Below are 17272 nucleotides of genomic sequence, written 5' to 3'. Positions count from 1 at the left end.
GCGTAATGGGGTTCTTGAGCGGGTCGATAATGTAAAGAGGGGTAGAGGTAGACCTAAACTGACGTGAGATGAGTCGGTTAAGAGATACCTTAAGGATTGGAATATCTTTAAAGAGATAGTTTTGGATAGGAGCGCTTGGAGACTAGCTATCAATGTGCCTGAACTTTGAACTTATTTCTTTCGTGTTTCATCTCTAGTCTATCCCAACTTGCTTGGGAAAAAAGGCTATGTTGTATTGTTCGTTCCTATAGAGGCAGGTATAGGTCTTCGACTTACGTGACTCTATTCTTCACTTTATAAAGTGCTTGCTCATAGAGTTCTTCCCTGAAGGGATAGAGTTTGGTATCGGCAGATGGTGTATACCCCACTAATTACTAAAAATGAGCAAACCGTCGTCGCCTATGTCTCCCGAACTGTTGCAAGCCAAGCAACATCACACCATGTCACCATTGCCGCCACCCGCCAGTCGCCACCTGCAGCCTGCAGTTGTGACCGCTACCAGCATGTGCAAGCCATCGACCTAAGATTGCCGCACGGTGCAGGCCCCCTCCATTCAGTGCTATTTGGAAGTTACAAGTTTTCTCTTCACCCAAACTCACTAGAAGTCGTGATCTTTGGATTCTATAGAACAGATTGAGAGATTCCCCATAGCATGGAGATGAAATATTGAATGCGTCATTGACATAATTGAATCAAATTCAAATGGCACTTGTTCTTACAATAAAATAAAACAGAGAGCAACTGAATAAGCAGTACAAATACTTGGGCGAGCTTCCCAAAGACAACAAACATAAACATTTCACAATTTTTAAGCACTGCTATAGTCACCAGTAATTTGATCCAGATTGAAATGTGGAGCACAGTCGAAGATGTCAATGACTCAGTAACAGTATGTTGGAGATGGTTGCAAGTACTAGATCCATAGAAGAATAGTAATGCAGAAGGAACCAATCCACCACGCCTAAATACGAATCTCTAGGACATGCTGCATCTTATGGTGCATCTCGCTCTTGTTCCACTGAGGTAGAAAGCCCTTGTGCAGGTTCACCAGCCAGAGCTTCTTCAGGGAACGAAGCAATTCGATGCCTTGAGGGACCTTATCTAGCTCCACCAGCGACACAATGTACAGACCTTCAATGCAAGGGAGGGCACCTTTCCCTATCACCAGCTGGTTGACATTAGGCATGTGCTTCAACACAAGCATCTTAAGGTGGGGAAACGATCCTTCAGGAAGAACCAAAGTCTTTGCACTACGTATGTTGTTAAGTCTCAGGTTTGTGAGGTTTGGCAAGTGTGGTGCGAGCATCTCCAGTGGATCTTCCCCAAGTTCACACCAACTTAAGGCTAAATACCTGAGATGTGTCCCATGGCCTCGAAATATTGGGCACTGTAGTGTTCCCTTAGCCCACTGCCCTCTGATAATCAACCTATGAAGTTCTGTCGACCTTGGTTTGAGAGCCTCAAAGCAAAGTGCCTCATTTTCATCCTTTGCAGAAAGAAGCAAGCTGGAAAGTAGTGGCATATTTGATAGGGCGGCAAATATATTGGCACAATCAGGAGCACAAATGTTGTCAATCCACACAGTCCTTAGCTGCATCAGTTTCTTCAGTTGTTGAGCCAAATCCTTGCTGGCTTCCACAGTCTCATGAGTCTGCAGTTCCTCCAAGTTCGACAGATCTTTAGGTGCTTGCATCCCAATGAAGTACCGAAACTGCGACTGCTTCTCATCAGCATATCTGTCAGCTAAAAGGTGTCGTAGCTTCTTAATCTTAGAGATCCCTCGTGGCAGTCTCTCTATTTTTGTTTGCTTGATGTCTAGAGTCTGAAGGTTCAAGAGCTTCTCAACAGAATCAGGGAGTGATCTGACCTTGGTACGGCGCAAGCCGATGTAACGTAGGTTGAACAGAGTCCCTATAGATGCTGGCACTTCAGTAATTTCAGAATCTTGTAGCTCAAGAACAGTTAGGTAACTGGATTCACACAAAATTGACAATAACATGTCTGGGGAGGATGAAATTGTCCCAAGTGACACTAGAGTTCGAAGACGTGGAAGTTTAACTTTTAGTGATGCATTGTCTTTCCACCCATAAGACGATAGGCGTCGAACATCCTTATCCTTATCCATCAGTATCATTGCTCTATAATTATTTGCAGTGCCAAACCTCTCATCTTTTGCAACAGCAAGGGCAAGATCTCGCACGATATCATGCATTGTACATGTACTCGCCCTTCCCTGCTCATCAGTTTCCATTGTTACCAGCATATTGCGGTGGATTAGTTCCATGAGGTTTCCCTCAGCTACCTCCTCCGATGTATTGTTTTCTTTGCTCACCACAAAGCCTTCTGCAACCCAAAGCCTCACCAAGCTCTCACGTGAGATTGGGTAATCTTCAGGGAAGAGGCTGCAGTACAAGAAGCAATTTCTGATATCTCCTGATAGATCATGGTAGCTCAGGTTCAAAATTGCTCGGACATGATCATTTTTTGATAGCTCACTTCGAAGCTGATTGTACAACTGATTCCATATGTAATATGTCCGTGGCCTTGAAGATAATAGGCTGGCAATTGATACAATTGCTAGTGGCAATCCCTGGCACCTATCTACTATAGAAGTAGCAATCTTCACAAGGTCATTGGGGCATGTGTGGTCCTTCTTGTTATAAAAAGTCCTTCTGCAGAAGAGATCAAACGCATGAATGTTGCTCAGAGGCTGGAGATCAAGGCGACGTGTTGGGTGAGCAAGAGCAGCCACATGATTCTTCCTTGTCGTGATTATGATGCGGCTTGCCTGGAGATTTTGGAATGCATCAGACATTTGAAAGTACACATCTTGGTCCCAGACATCGTCCAATACAATCAAGCATTTCCTATTTTTGAGCTTTTGCTTTATTTTTTCTTTCAAATCATGCACATCCAGTTTGTCAATATTCTGTTGTTCATCACCAACCTTCATGAGTAACTTCCTAAGCAGAGCATCCATAGTGTAGGTCTGGGACACAACCATCCATGCAGGAGCAGAAAAGTTTATTTTTTCACGTTCATAAACATTTGTAACAAGGGTGGTTTTTCCAAGTCCGCCCATACCTGATATCGTTATCACCGTGCTGTCAAGCTCGTCAGAATACAGCCATTCGGTGAGTGTTCTCCTGTTATCTTCAATCCCAACAAGATCTTCATCTTTGACAAGTAGAGGGAAGCTGTCTTGGGACCGTTGTCTTTCCATCTCAATAAACTGGTTAGGAACAAGCTGTGATGGCTGCAACCACTGCTCTTTAAGTTCTATAACATTCTTGATCTCCTTTTCGATCTTGACCACCTCATCTGCAATTTGACTAAAAACCAAGACATAATGTGATCCTTTTATGAAATACTTCTTCAGAAACCATTCTTCCTCCATTTGAAGTGTGTGATATGAGTACTTGTCCATTACATCCTCAACACGGTAGGCCAGCTTTCGCACTTCCCCAATCCAACCCCTGACAACTTCATCAGTTAGGTATACTGTACCAATCTTCCGTATAACGTTGTTCATGGCAGTCAGTTGCATCCTTATTTGCTCGATCTTGTCTTCCAGATCTCTCAGATTATTAACCTTTTCAGACAGTTTGGCCAGCATGGTCTTGGCCGTTTCATCAGCTAAAACGCTACCGATCTTTGTGAGAGCAAGGAGTACAGCTTCTGCCATGTCTGCTGAAGAAAATGAAATCAATCATGTTACAGCATACAAAGAAAATTTTCATTGAAATGTAAGTTTAACTTGCAAGTCCAGATAGCATTTTTCTTGAATACTGTTATTTATAACTGGTAGTTTTCCTGGATAACTTGCGGCTTCTTTGATATTTAATTCTAATTTTTACGGTGTGAATGTGTAGCTTGTTCGCTTTCTTATTTTTGCAAAAACTCAAGGCGTGGTGATACTGAATAGAACCATATCAATCAACAGAGTACAATGTGTCAGTACAGCAGAAAATGTATAACCAGGCTTCATCATCTGAGATCTAATAGGCAATGAGTGGCTAATGTAATTCTCTAATGCAACCTCTAAAGTAGAACCCTTTTTACTGAAAATCATTACATACAGGAGTTTAGCTAATCAGCCTTAATATCATCAATAAATTGTACTCCCTCCATTCAACTATCCAAGGCCCATTTATCATTGACTCAAAGACCAAGGAACAATTAGCATGGAGAGAGGCCCATTTACTTCCTCCCCATTTCTGATGGCCTGCCTTAATTGAGTCCGGCGGCCAGGATCCAAAGTGCAGCGCTAAAACCCGCCCCGATCGCTAAACACATCGGCCTCCCGCTCGCTGCGGTACGGGAATAAAAAGAGGACGAAGCAGCAGATCCGGTTGAAGTCGTAGTCCTCTTTTAGTCCCGAGGCAAGCGAGCGACAAAGTAACAGCGGCATTGACCTCGAAGCGTTTTAGAGGGAATAGGCCTTCCAAATCTGAATTTTTCAGAAATCCTAACTCCTAAGGGGCCTTGCATAGATGAATGGAGGGAGTATAATGAAAAATGTTCAGTTCAAAATATCTTTGAGAGTAATGAAATATAGGTCAGGCAAGCATAAAAGCTGGACAAAACTATCATGGTATCTCTTGAATTCTCTAATCCAGGTTGTGCTACTTTTGTGGCATCATATTTGCTATGTTTGTGGCATCATATAGGGCATATATCTTTATATGCAAAGCAATCAGGATAGCGTAACTTGCAAGCTCAAACCTGATGGCAAATACAGTGTAAGTCATTTTTTAAATTTTCCTAATATCCAATAAAGTAGCTCAGCTATAGTTATCGTAACAAGTAGCTAGTAGAAATGAAATTGTATTTAATGGAGTTAAATGTGAAAGATGGAATGCATTGACTACAAAATACGACTTGCTCGACACTATCAAAATAGATGCTAGGCAATTTCTCCTTTAAATCAAAATAACACTTATTTTCTGAAACTACACTCTTGACTCTACTATAAATGGTTCCTCTAGGTGGGCGCCTAGGCCAGCCTAGTTACACAGGTGTCAGTCGACTTTTTATAGGGAAACACTAAACATCAAAATCCTTTTACTGGTGCAAGATGTGGCTAAACGCACGCGATTACCCCACTGAAGGAAGATTGAAATGAAACGCGCGCGATTTACACCACTGAAGGAAGATTGAAATGAACAAAAGAATCAGCAAGGCAGATCCATTTTTTCCCATTAAGAAATGAACTGTCATGACTCATGAGTCAATAGGCCCTAGGAACACGGCTGCAATTGTCCAAGAAATTCATCAGGTCAACTAGTAGGCAGGAAACTATGATCTGAAAGTTCAACACAATTGCTGTCGTAAATGGAGATACGTATGATAGATCTAGAAGCTCACATGCTGGAGACTCACCGGCGGACTAAAAAAGGGGGCAACAATCCAGGGCTCCAAGCGCTCAGGTCAGCAAAACTCTGCAGCATCAAGTAAGAAGGGATGAAAATACAGTCGAGGCAAGCATCAAGATTAAAGATGGAGTGATGACAGAAGAGATTGTTGCTAATAAAGAAAATAAAGGGCAAGAATCGGATGGATCTAACTAGCCGGGAACCATTTTCACGGGCTGTTACAGCAACTAACTGGCCATCCCTGCGCAGCACGCAGGCGCGGCACAGGGAGTGAAGGCTGCGCATATCTATCAGTTCACCGGCGGCGTAACGGCGGCTTGAGGCTGGCCTCTCGACCGCGGGTTCCATTATGGCCGGCGGCGCAAGACGGCAAGACATGCCTGTTTGAGGGAAGAAGACGAAGGGTCGGTACTGTGGACCCTTCGGGGGGAGGTGAGCCCGGCCCAGCCCAGTCCAGTCGTAGAGGACAGCCCGAAACATATCACTCAAAATTGCTTTCTCTCACCTCAGTCCAGAAGAAATTGTTGAATCTCCTCTGGAGAAGATTTCTAGTTTATTTATACTTTCAAATTGTATCACAAATTTCCCTTTCCCTGCAACACAAAAATCCTAGGGAATCCGCGTCGCTCCTCCTAGGGGAGGCTCGGGCGGAGCCCGCCTCCCCGAGCACCGCGGCCCTCACTCTGCCCCCCACCCCTCACATCCCCGTCTCGCCGCCGCCCAAGAAGCCGCCGGAAGTCCGTGCGGCTGCAAGGAGGGCAGCGCGGGGCTCCAACTCCTCCTTTTTCTCTTCCTTCCTCCCCTCGCCCTCTCTCGGTTGCTGCCCCATCCATGGTGCCAGCGACCATCCCTAGCTTCCTGCGGCCGGATCTGCGCCTTCGGCCACCAGATCCGCCCTCCTTGGGCCTCGGCATGGTGGGACTCGTCACGGCGCGGCGGGCCTTGGCCGCCGGATCCGCCATCCCTGGGCCTCGGCGCGGCGGCGGCGGCACCTTCCGCGGTGGCGACGGCTTCTGCGGCTGGGCTGCTGGGGTGGCTCCCTGGTCGCCGATCTGCCCTCCCTGGGGCTCGGCACGGCGGGGCGCGACGGCAGCGGCAGCGCTCGTGGCCGGGCGCGGGGCGCGCGCCCAGGCGCTGCTGCGCCTCGGCTGCGGTGCCCATGGCCTGGCGCGGTGCGGCGGCGCTCGCGGCGGGGTGCGGCGGCGGCAGCCCCTGTGTTGGCGCGTCGCTGGGGCGTGGATGTCGGCGTTTGGGGGATGCACGACTTGGTGCCTGCGGCTTCAGTGTTGCTCGACGCCCCGCTCGCGACTGCGCTCTCGACTGCGCCTGGTCAGCATGTATTGCGGTGTGTCGGCGGCGCCATGGTGGCATGTGTCGACGTCAATTTTGCTCGGGCGTACGCTAGTGTCGCCGTGGTGGCGTCGTGGGCTACGGCCGTGCGGAGGCTCGCCAGCAACACATGGTGGTGGTCTGGTAAGGCCAGCCGTCTTTTCACCGCGGTGATGATGCGGGTGAAAACCCATCCCTCCTTGGGACGGCGTCGATGGCGCCATTGGCGTCATTTTCCTTCCTGAAGGCGTTGTCGAGCATCTCTGGCTCGGACATTGCTCCTGTCTGTGGACATGGACAGTGTCTTGGGCGTCGGTCTCCCATGTCAGATGTGGCGGGTGTAAGCCCAACCCTTCTTGGGCTAGCATCGACGACGTCTTCGGCGTCTTGAAGGCGATGTCGGCCTTTTTCGACTTGGAGGCATCCTTCGGCGTTGGCGGCTTCCGAAAGGGCTTTCACTTCTTTTTCCTTCCTTTCTCTCTTGTTTTGGGTTGTCTTGTGGGTTGTGGTGGCTCGTGTCGATGTCCCAATCCGACCGGGCAGAGTTCGCGGCGGCTCTGGTCAAGGTCCCAATCCGACCAGGCAGAGTGTAGATATAGGTGGCTCGTGTCGATGTCCCAATCTGACCGAGCGGAGAGTTGTGGTGACTCGTGTCGATGTCCCAATCCGACCATGCGGAGTATAAGTTGGTAGGTTGGTGTGGCTTTTCGATGTCCCAATCCGACCAGACAAAGTCGAGTGAGTCCCGGTTGATGTCCCAATCCAACCGGCAGATGTTGCTAGTTGTAGGTGTTGTAGTGGTATGTTTTGTAGTTTCTATTGTGTGGTTTTTGGGCCCGGTTTACCTATAAACAGGGTCAATTCTCTTCTTCTTATTAATATACGCCGAACCGCAAGGTTTTGGATTTTTCAAAAAAAATTATATCACAAAATAAAAGGTCAATGCATGTAATTTTGGTAGAGTTGAGCCTTAAAATTCATAGAACTAGGTATTATAGCTCCAGAGCCGATGTACATAGGAAATGTTTGGGTGAGTTATTGTGGGCTCTATTTGGGCTTGCAGGCTTGCAGCATTTACAAATTCCGTTTTGTATTTTTCCTTTTTTATATATTTAAATAAAGAAATTGGTAGGCGCTTCTCGTACCGTCCCACTAAAAAAACTTTTTATTTACGAGAAATGAACTTAACCTGACAACTTCAGATCTAACGTGGAGCTGGGTGTTCTATTACCAAACAAAGCCAAAAGAGACATCAAAGGTAGGTTAAAGTGCTAAATTCGGAAAAATTGCTAAGCATTTGCAGATCGAATGAGTGTTACCGTAACTTATATAAGAAGCGTAACATGCAGATCGAACCGGACGAACCATGATTTCCTTCTTCTAAGATATTCTAACAAACACTAGAAAATTGTCTTCAGCAAATCAAGGCGGAAATGGTAAGGGGGAATATCATTTTGGATACATGGATCTACATACAGAGCCTAGCTGTGGTAGCTTGGCAGGCACAGACGACAGGGCTTTCAGAGGGGAGACACTCCGACCGAAAACACCTCACAGCACATCAGAATCTGACTCTGGGAATCCAGAATGGCTAATTCGCACGAAAAGAACAAGAATCTGAAACTGAAACTCGGCTCATACACGAGCTAACACAAGGATGAAACTTGCACGCACCTGCTGCTTCTAGCAATGGAGGTTGAGCCTGCTGGAGAGGGTGAAGGCAGGGGAGACCTTGACCTGGATGTGGAAGGAGAAGCAATGCCAATGAGCCAGCTATGCTGATGGATGGCTCATGGCTCCTTCCTGCATTATTATGCCTTCATAATTTCTCTCTCTGATTTGTTCTGGGTCGAGTCGTGCTTCGTTGTCGCTTCCTCTCATGAAAATAGATCTTGAAATTTCATTGCGAAGACTTGGCAAAGTCGTCGACGGTATGCAGGACGCAGCAGCAACCAGTTGGCCAGGGCCAGACACCGGTGGCACATGTTCCGCTGGCGCTGTTTCCGGGCAAGTTGCCATTGGACGACTCATCAAGTGGGCTGGCACGCGGCGCCTCCTCCAACAGGTAACCATATGGTCTGCCTGGGCCGAGGTGGCGTCGTAAAATCCTGCGAACCTTGCTACGCTAGCAGCTGTTTCGGCGCTAGCTTATGGCCTGCTTGCCGTAATCACAGAGCAACGTTTCCTGGAGCTGTCGGATGTAGGAATCGAGGAGCGCTGGAAAAAGTTTTTTTTTCTTTTTTTCATTGTGTCTCAGCTCCACGTGGCCAGCAATATCGATGGTCTAGCCTGGTAGAGCATCTCCAACAAATTACTCATCCCTCTGTCAAATACTAAAAAATTAATATTTTGATGATGGAGGTGCTCCAGCAGATTACCAATCAATCTTCATTACCTATAAGTTTTTGATAATCATCAAAACACACCTCCCTCTCCCCTAAAAGGGTGCCGTCAGAGTGGAACTTATGCTTGAAGATCCACTTGCCCCTCACGACAATAGTACTAGGAGGCTGCGGGACAAGTCACCAAGTGCCATTGTCGACGAGGGCCTGGAACTCCTCCGCCACCGCAGCACGCTAGTGGGGGTCTGCCAATCCACTGTGGTTGCCGACGAGATGACGGTGATCGTCGTAGATAGGATCATCAGATGAACCTGATGAAGAGAGCCGGTCTGTGGCCGAGTCGCAAGCCGATAGGCGACTGGTGCGGGTGTAGCAGGAGATGTCGCATGACCCGCAGCAGCAGCATCCCTCGTGCGTCGGCTGTACACGAGCTGGATGCTACTGTGGATCGGCAGCAGAGGAACGTCGACGGCAGCAGGGTGTGGCCCGGCCGTGGCTGCTGGGCGTGTGGGGGTCCACCTGACCCACTCGAAGGTGCTGCTAAGCGTGTGGGGGAGGGGGGAAGGGGTTCACCTGACCCGCCCCGGAGGTGAAGAAGCCATGCAGCGAGGTCGAAGGGCTGAATAGCACCAGGCCATGGAAGAGGATCGCGAGATCCTTAGGCGGCTCATCAAGAAGCTAGGGCGACAAGCGCGGTCGCTCAACATTACCAAGCCATGGAGCTTCTATGGGGAAGGGGGCTATTGCAGCAGTACAAGGCACCGGCGCAACTCGACCAGCAAGGAAGAAGTTGAGGCTAGAAGAGGAGAAGGGGATGTGTGAACCGAAAGGAAAGCACGTCTCGTCGAATATGACATGACGAGAGATAATAACACGCCTTGTCTAGAGATAAGGCAGCAATAGCCTTTGTGAGATGTCGGGTAACCGAGAAAGACACAGGCGGTGGAACGTGGAGTGAGTTTGTGAGGTGCCGAGGTTCAGGTAGCAATGGCAGCCGAAAACGCGAAAGTGAACATAGTCGAGGGCCTTGCGGTACAACAGCTCATAGAGGATGGCATTCTGGATCAAGGTGCAGGGCCACCTATTTAGGAGATAGGTGGCTGTGGCAAGGGCCTCGGCCTAGTAGGGTTGAGGCATGTGCGCATGGATGAGTAGGGTGCGGCTGATGTTGTTCAGGGTGCATAGAACACGTTCGGCTTTCCCGTTCTGTGGAGAAGTGTAAGGGCAAGACAACCGTAAGTGGATACCCAACGAGGAGAACAGAAAAGTCAGACTGTTGATAAACGTTGTGCTGTTATCTGCTTGGAAGTTCTAATAGGGAGACCGAACTGAGTTTGGATGGAGGGGCAAAAATTGGTAACGTTAGAGAGGACATCTGATTTGTGGGCAAGAGGAAAAGTCCAGCAATAATGAGTATAATCATCTAGAATGACTAGATACCACCGATAACCAAATATGCTTGCGACAGGAGAGGTCCAAACATCACAATGAACAAGCTCAAAGGGAACACTACTCCGTGAACTAGAGTTCGAAAAATGGAGACGCACATGTTTCCCTAACTGACATGAATGCCAAATAGTATGAGCTGTCTTATCACAACTTATAGAAGAATTATTCTGAAGAGTTTCTAAAGTTGCCAAGCCGAGATGACCAAGGCGATGATGCCAAAGGGTGGATGTGACGGCGAGACTGGCATGTGGAGCAGTGGAAGTGGCAGCTGGGAAGGTGTAGAGGTCACCGTCAATATTGCAGCTAAGCATCACGCGTCAAGTCTGGATATTCTTGACAGAAAAACCAATGGCGTCAAACTCTATGGAACCGTTATTATCACATGTAAATAGTGTAACAAAAAGTAGGTTATAGATGAGTGATGGAACAACTAGAACATTGTTAAGAGCAAAGTTTGATGTGCTGGTGGAGAGAACGGAATTGCCACGGCATGTGACAAGGATGACCGTTGCCTACGGTGATGAAAGAATGAGAAGTGGGTAGGCATGAGCGGAGTATACCATCCATCGAGGACATGTGATTGGAGGTGCCGGAGTCCCATCACCTAGCTAGACTGCTGGAGTGCCATCTGGTTGAGCACAACAATGAGCCCAGCCTGATCCTATGATTGGGCTGGGGACGACACCTGCATAGGGCAAATGCCGTGGTGGGCTTGGGGTGCTGCGCCGAGCAGCCTAAGAGCCAAGCCGTGCTAGCCGCCTGCCGCTTGCCACACTGCAGCCCCAGGTTGAAGTAGAACCAAGGCATGTTGGTCCTTGGCTGTCTATAGGGCTAGGGGTGACGCCGGCCTGCTAGTGTCCCTTGCCCTCGTTGCGCTTGCCGCCGTCGTTGCCACCGAAGTTGCCACTGCCGCTGCAATTGCTGCCATTGCATGCCTCCGTTGCCATCACCACTGTTGTGCCGCGTAAGCACCGCAGGCAGAGCCGGGAGCAGGATCACTGGAGGAGGAGCGGCATCCTAGGCTGGTGCAGCTGCTGGACAAGGAGCCAGAGGAAGCGAGCAGGTGGAGCTGGAGGCCACCTTGTCCGAGTTTGCCAGGCACAATTCCTTGAGGACAAGGATGTCGCGAGCCTGGGCGAAGGTGGGGAAGCCGATGGAGTTGGCGATGTCGTCAACGATGGTGGTGAAGCGAGGGTCGACACCACGAAGGAGGTTGAGGATGAGTTGCGAGTCTGGAACACCGTGGCCGATGTCGCGGAGGGAGTCAGTCACCATCTTCATGCGCTGGCAGAACTCAGAGATGGAAGAGTTGCCTTGCTGTATGGAGTCGCATCTCCTTGTTGGCACGGAAGAGACCCTCAATGGCGAGCCACAGATCGTGGGTAGTCTGGTCATCTCCTTCCCTGGTGATGTCCTGGACGGAGTCGTCGACGGAGCTGAAGATCCAATTACGAACATGGCAGTCGGCTTGATCCCACTAGGGATCAGTGGGGCGCGTAGGAAGTGAGCCGTCGATGTGTGGCTTGAGGCCAAACTTGCCGCACATGGGATTGTAATATGCCCACTTGGAGTAGTTAGAGTTCTTTATCTCCAACGTGTGACAAGGATGTGCGCTTCACAGACTGTGGTGTACGATGATCGGTAGTGGTGCAGCAGGGACGAAGCCACCTTCCAGCAGCAGCCATGTTGCCTAGATCGGAGGTGAGTATGGTGCCATGGCTGGCACCCAGCACAGCAGAGTCGACGGAGGATTCGGTCGACATGGAGGAGGGGCGGCGAGGGGAGGCGGCGCAAGTAATAGGGGGCAGGGGGCGATGGGCAGTGGGCCGCAGAGGAGACGTCGGCCTAGGGCATCGCAGGGGTGGGAATCATGATGCAGGGTAGCAGAAGGAAGGCCTGGGATTAGATTTGTCCTCGACTAAAGGTACCATGTAGAGAGATATGATTAGGGTAAGCACCACGCACCGTAATAGGGGGGTGACCTCATCCTTTTTTTTGTAATGCATTCCATATCTTTTGTCCTATTCTTCTTTCCCATGGAAGGGTATACTTAAAAAGAAAAAAGAATAAAGGGTTAATTCGTTCTCGATAGCCATTTCTTTAACAATTGAATGGGAACATACTCTAGACCGGAATCCGAAGAAAGTACTGCTTGATCATTTCCACCAATTTCAAGTCCTTATTACGATTCCTTTTATGAGGAAAAATATCTAAAAATTTAGATTCTCTCATTACTAAACCTGTATGTACTTTAGTGTTTCTATCCCCTCACTGACTTTTGAGGGATTACCTTATGGTTATAAGTTATAGTAATACTCCATCCAACTATCCAAGGCCCATTTGTTGATGGCTCAAAGACTAAGGAGGAATTAGCAAGGAGAGAAGAGTATTTACTTCCTCCTCGTTTGAGACGACGGGGCTTAATCCCACCTTAAATGAGTCTGGCAGCTGGGATCGGCTCTGCATTCTTGGGCACATCTGATCCGTTGCCAAGTCTTGGGTGCACGCGCGGGTGGCACATCTGATCTGTTGCCAAGCCTTGGTGCACGCGCGGGTGGTGGAGTTACTGCCGTGGCGATAAACGAAGCGTCCAGCGTCGTCTGACTCCGAGGGAAAATGGGAATAGGGCTTGCGTTCTTGGATTTTTCAGATTTTCTATTGGGCCTTGGATATTTGGATGGAGGAAGTAACTCAAAATATTCCAGTAATGGAATTCCATACCGCGAATCCTTTATTCTTTTATTCTTGCCCGCTTCAAGATATGATGACTAATCAAACAATCTCAACCTTGCTATCTTACTTGGACAAAACAAATTAGAATCAATTTTCTCTTATCCTCGTTTGTTCTTTTCTTTAGATAAATACTCGAAAGTCCCCTTACAATTGCAATTTTTGCAATTGGTATTCAAAATACTTCAATTGGCACGCGCAAGAAATAGGCCAATTTGGCATATTTTTGTTCAATTTCTCGTGGAGTAAAAAACTTCTCATCAGTACGAGTCAAGGGAATGACCCCCTGGCCCCAGATTTTCATATAAAGGATACGACGAGGATAAAGACCCTCTTCAACCTGAATTCGAATTGATTAGATATCCCGCACAAAGAATCATAGGAAGATGCGACGTTTAATTCCAGGAAATCGCCAACGAAAAATGCACACACACACGTATGGAAACTATACACGCGAGGCTATACATATCTAATTATTAGTCTATACAAATTACGGTGCAGGGGATATTTGGCACCAGAATCCTATAATCATGTGATGACATTCAAGTGTGACCTATATAGTCTTGGTGTTATTGTCCAAGAGATACTGACAGGACAGAAGGGATATTCTGAAGTTGAGCAGGTATTACCAGTTTCCATGACTTTGCCATGTTATTTTTATTAACTTTAAATGAATTTCCTATAAAAGAATTACATAGTTATACTGTTTGTAGAACATCCTGAGTGTACAGGATTTGTTGCATAATGTCAAATCGTATTTTTTGAAGTTCGAAAGTACAACAATTTTTTCTTTCGGAGAAAACTTGACATGTGTTCTAAGATGACTTTGCACTACTGAAAAAATTAGGGGAACTTAGACATTTATAAACGGCAATCCCCGCAATTCAAAATTTTATCGGATTCCTATCTATCGAACTTTGTTTGACTAAATATTCGGAGAATCATGTAGATTTACTATGTAAGATACACATTACTAGATTAATCATGAAATCAAATTTCACAACATTTAGCCATCTTTATTCAAAGAACTCCATTTTTCTTTGTCAGAGTCTGATTTTCGCCATGGAACCTGCAAACCAAATTTCATTGAGCATCGAACAATGGAACTGAACAAATTTGGCCCTCTAGCTAGTTTCAAAGGTGCTTTTGCCTATTTTTGTATTTTCCAAAAATATAAAAAAAGTTTTTATATCTAGAAATCCATAAGTAATTCATTTTGAATAAGAAAATTACAAAACAGTACCAAAATTTTCACTGATGCCACGTGTCACCACTCACCAATGAGGCCTGGATTCACCCTGCTCGTCCACCAGATTTCCCATTGCTTAAGATATTACCATTAGTTTTCTCACTTACCAGAAATAAATATGTTGCCATTAGTTTTCTCACCAGAAATATGGAATACTTTATAGTAGAACACTATATATTGTTCAAATTCCTGTTTGGAAACATGTTGCTCCATTTCATAAATTATAACTGGTCGTTTTAATCTCATAGGTACTTGAAATCTGGAGAAAGAGGTTAGGGATGTCATCAACGACACATGCAGTGTTGGAACAAATAAGAGTTTGTGCTAAGATAAGCATAGATTGCATGGACTTGAACCCAGCAAAGAGACCAGATATACAGCAAATAATTGAGATGTTTGATGTAGAAGAATGTAGCAAGGAGTTTTTCAGAACTGGCATGAATACATTGTCAGTGGTAGAGGTACGTTCAATCATGAGAAATAGCATGGTCCCACAAACACAATTTTGTAGGATTTTAATGTATTCCAGCTAAATAAATGCCACCGAGATTCCACACCATGCCTAGCCTTTCAAGTACTTCTTTGAGACTTCCCTTGAAAACCATGTCCTAAGCCATACAAAACTTATCATGTTTTTCTTTCTTCACCTGCACCACCTCATCTGCAACCCAATATACTCTTACAATAATACTGTAGAATAATAGGATTGGTGTAATGTTGTGGATGTATTGCATTGAGGCCGGTATATATAAAAGTACAAGACTTGGGGGGCAAGGCTCCCCGGGATACATATGGCAGTTTACGATACGTATATCTACAACTACCAAATATACTCTAATAATCCCCCGCAGTCACAGTGGGAGCACCGCAAACGATGAGACTGGAGAAGAAGCCGAAAGCAGAAGCCAACGGACTAACATCCCCCGCAGTCATAACGTCGGTGCGGTGTGGATGCTGCGACTGGAGAGAAAACTGGCGGGTAACTCATGCGGATGGTAGCCCTTTGTGCCGATGTCGATGTAGCCGAGCTTGAGGGCGAGGAGCCATGGTTGAAGATGCCGTGCATAGGATAGCTGTGGTCGATGTAGAGCTGTCGAGGTAGCCGAATACGAGGTAGCCGCACATGAAGCCTTGGGCGCACAAGGAGGCGCCATGGTGGTGGCGTAATGGAGAAGACGCCGGAGACAAAGATGGCGATGCGTCGAGGCAGTCGTAGAGGGGGGCGACGCCGAAGTCGATGCAGTCAGGCCATCGGGCGACACATGCCTGAGTTTGCCAGGCTCGGGAACGCATCGGAGATGATGGGCACGCACCGGTGTTGCCAATACCGGACATGCAAGGGAGGATGCACAACCAGACGCCGTCGCCGAGGGGGACCAGCAGAGAAGGCCTCCATGGCGGTCGCAGGCGCAGAAGAAGGTGAGGTAGAAGGTGCCAACGCCTGCTGTTGCTGGAGTAGACGAAGTAGTCAGGAACGAGATGGCGATGCTGGCGACGTGGTTGTGCTAGATGAAGCGAGGAGGGGAACCCAGATTTTCAGCACAAGGCCGAATGATCCGGGTGATGCGGCGGCGGTGCTCGAAAGAGAGGGTGAAGAACTCGTACAACTTGATGAAGACCATGCGTGGGGCGCACAGTGACGAGTCGACGATGAGGTCGGGGATGTTCGGCTGCGGTGAAGAAGCAACAGCGGAGAAGACCACGTGTGGAACCGCTGCTGCTCGAAGAGACGACACAGTAGCAGCCCTCCATGCTCGGGTAAGATGCACGCGTACTGAGAACACCCATCCCAAATCCGTGCGTGTATGCTGATTGGCTGATCAGACCGAGGGTGCACACACACAAGACGACAGACGACGATGCCGCGCAGATCAGAAACATGGCGGAGAAGTCGGGGACGATTGACTTGGAGACCGTGTCGCGGAGGGGCCTGGCGGCAATGCGGGTGGTGCACCGACGCGCACTGCACGCCAGCCCAGGCGACATGGGTGTTGAAGAAGAACGGCCGGTGACGATGTCGAAGAAGAGGCATGCGGTCGACGGGCGATGGGCGACGCAATCTTGATCAGTGATCGAGTAAAAAATCACAGAAATTACCAAAAAATTAATCAGCAGCAACATCTCATTGTGGACCTCCGGGTGTGCGTAGCACAGAACCCCCCCCTTCCCTTACCCTGTCCCCTATCTGCCCACCATGGTGAAACACACCATAGCGTGAGAGGGGGGAAAGGAAGGAACAGAGGAGCGGTGGATGGTGGAGGTACCAGGGCAGATCCCGCCGGATCGGGCGGCCCCCCGCCTGGAGCGGCAGAGGATCTCGCCTGAAGGCGGCGGCACCCGGCAGCAGGTCCCGCCAGGGCGGGCAGCGAGTGGCGGCTTGGGGCAGATCTCGCCCGGAGGCGGCAGCGCCCGGCGACGGATCCCGCCAGGGCAGGCGGAGAGCCGCGGCTTGGGGCGGATCCCGCCCGCAGGCGGTTACAGCCGGCGACGGATCCCGCCAGGGGCGGCGGCGGCAGATCCTGCCGGGGCGAGAGGATCTCCGCAGGCGATGACGGCGACAGGGGGGAATCGGAGGGGCCTCCAGGGAGTCCGCCGGCGATGAGGTGCATGAGCCACGCACGATCCCCTGCTGCCACCACGACAGCGCGGGGTAGAGCATGAGCATCTCTTGGAGGCCGCGACTGCCACCACGGTAGCGCGGTGCGGAGTTGTCGTCGACGTCTCCATGGCGGATGATGAGGTAATTCCGATCTGCTGCTTGACACTACTGAGGCGGCGGACTAATAGGATCCGCCATG

At 48.6% G+C, this 17272-nt stretch overlaps 1 protein-coding gene across 15 annotated transcripts; it reads right to left on the bottom strand.

Moving 5' to 3' along the window:
• Nucleotides 1-653: 653 nt before the first annotated feature.
• On the bottom strand, nucleotides 654-8646 carry LOC120685380 (disease resistance protein RPM1-like). Of its 15 annotated transcripts, none has more exons than XM_039967251.1 (3): nucleotides 8379-8646; nucleotides 5383-5441; nucleotides 654-3690 (listed from the first exon to the last, which is right to left on the bottom strand). In XM_039967251.1, exon 3 carries the CDS (start codon nucleotides 3683-3685, stop codon nucleotides 962-964), a length of 2724 nt encoding a protein of 907 aa, XP_039823185.1. In that variant the 5' UTR covers nucleotides 3686-3690; nucleotides 5383-5441; nucleotides 8379-8646; the 3' UTR covers nucleotides 654-961. The 15 variants fall into 15 exon arrangements, with proteins under 15 accessions (XP_039823185.1, XP_039823194.1, XP_039823190.1 ...); XM_039967260.1 differs by having other exon boundaries at nucleotides 5368-5441; nucleotides 8379-8596; XM_039967256.1 differs by having other exon boundaries at nucleotides 654-3687; nucleotides 5368-5441; nucleotides 8379-8596.
• Nucleotides 8647-17272: the final 8626 nt, after the last annotated feature.

The sequence above is a fragment of the Panicum virgatum genome, chromosome 8N (genome assembly GCF_016808335.1).
Source record: "Panicum virgatum strain AP13 chromosome 8N, P.virgatum_v5, whole genome shotgun sequence".
Classification (NCBI taxonomy): domain Eukaryota; kingdom Viridiplantae; phylum Streptophyta; class Magnoliopsida; order Poales; family Poaceae; genus Panicum; species Panicum virgatum.
The sequence above is the reverse complement of the archived record's forward strand: the minus strand, read 5'-3'. Positions and strand labels throughout refer to the sequence as shown.

Coding starts and splice junctions, on each gene's coding strand:
- LOC120685380 (XM_039967251.1), bottom strand. CDS start 3,685: ATGGCAGAAGCTGTACTCCTTGCTCTCACAAAGATCGGTAGCGTTTTA.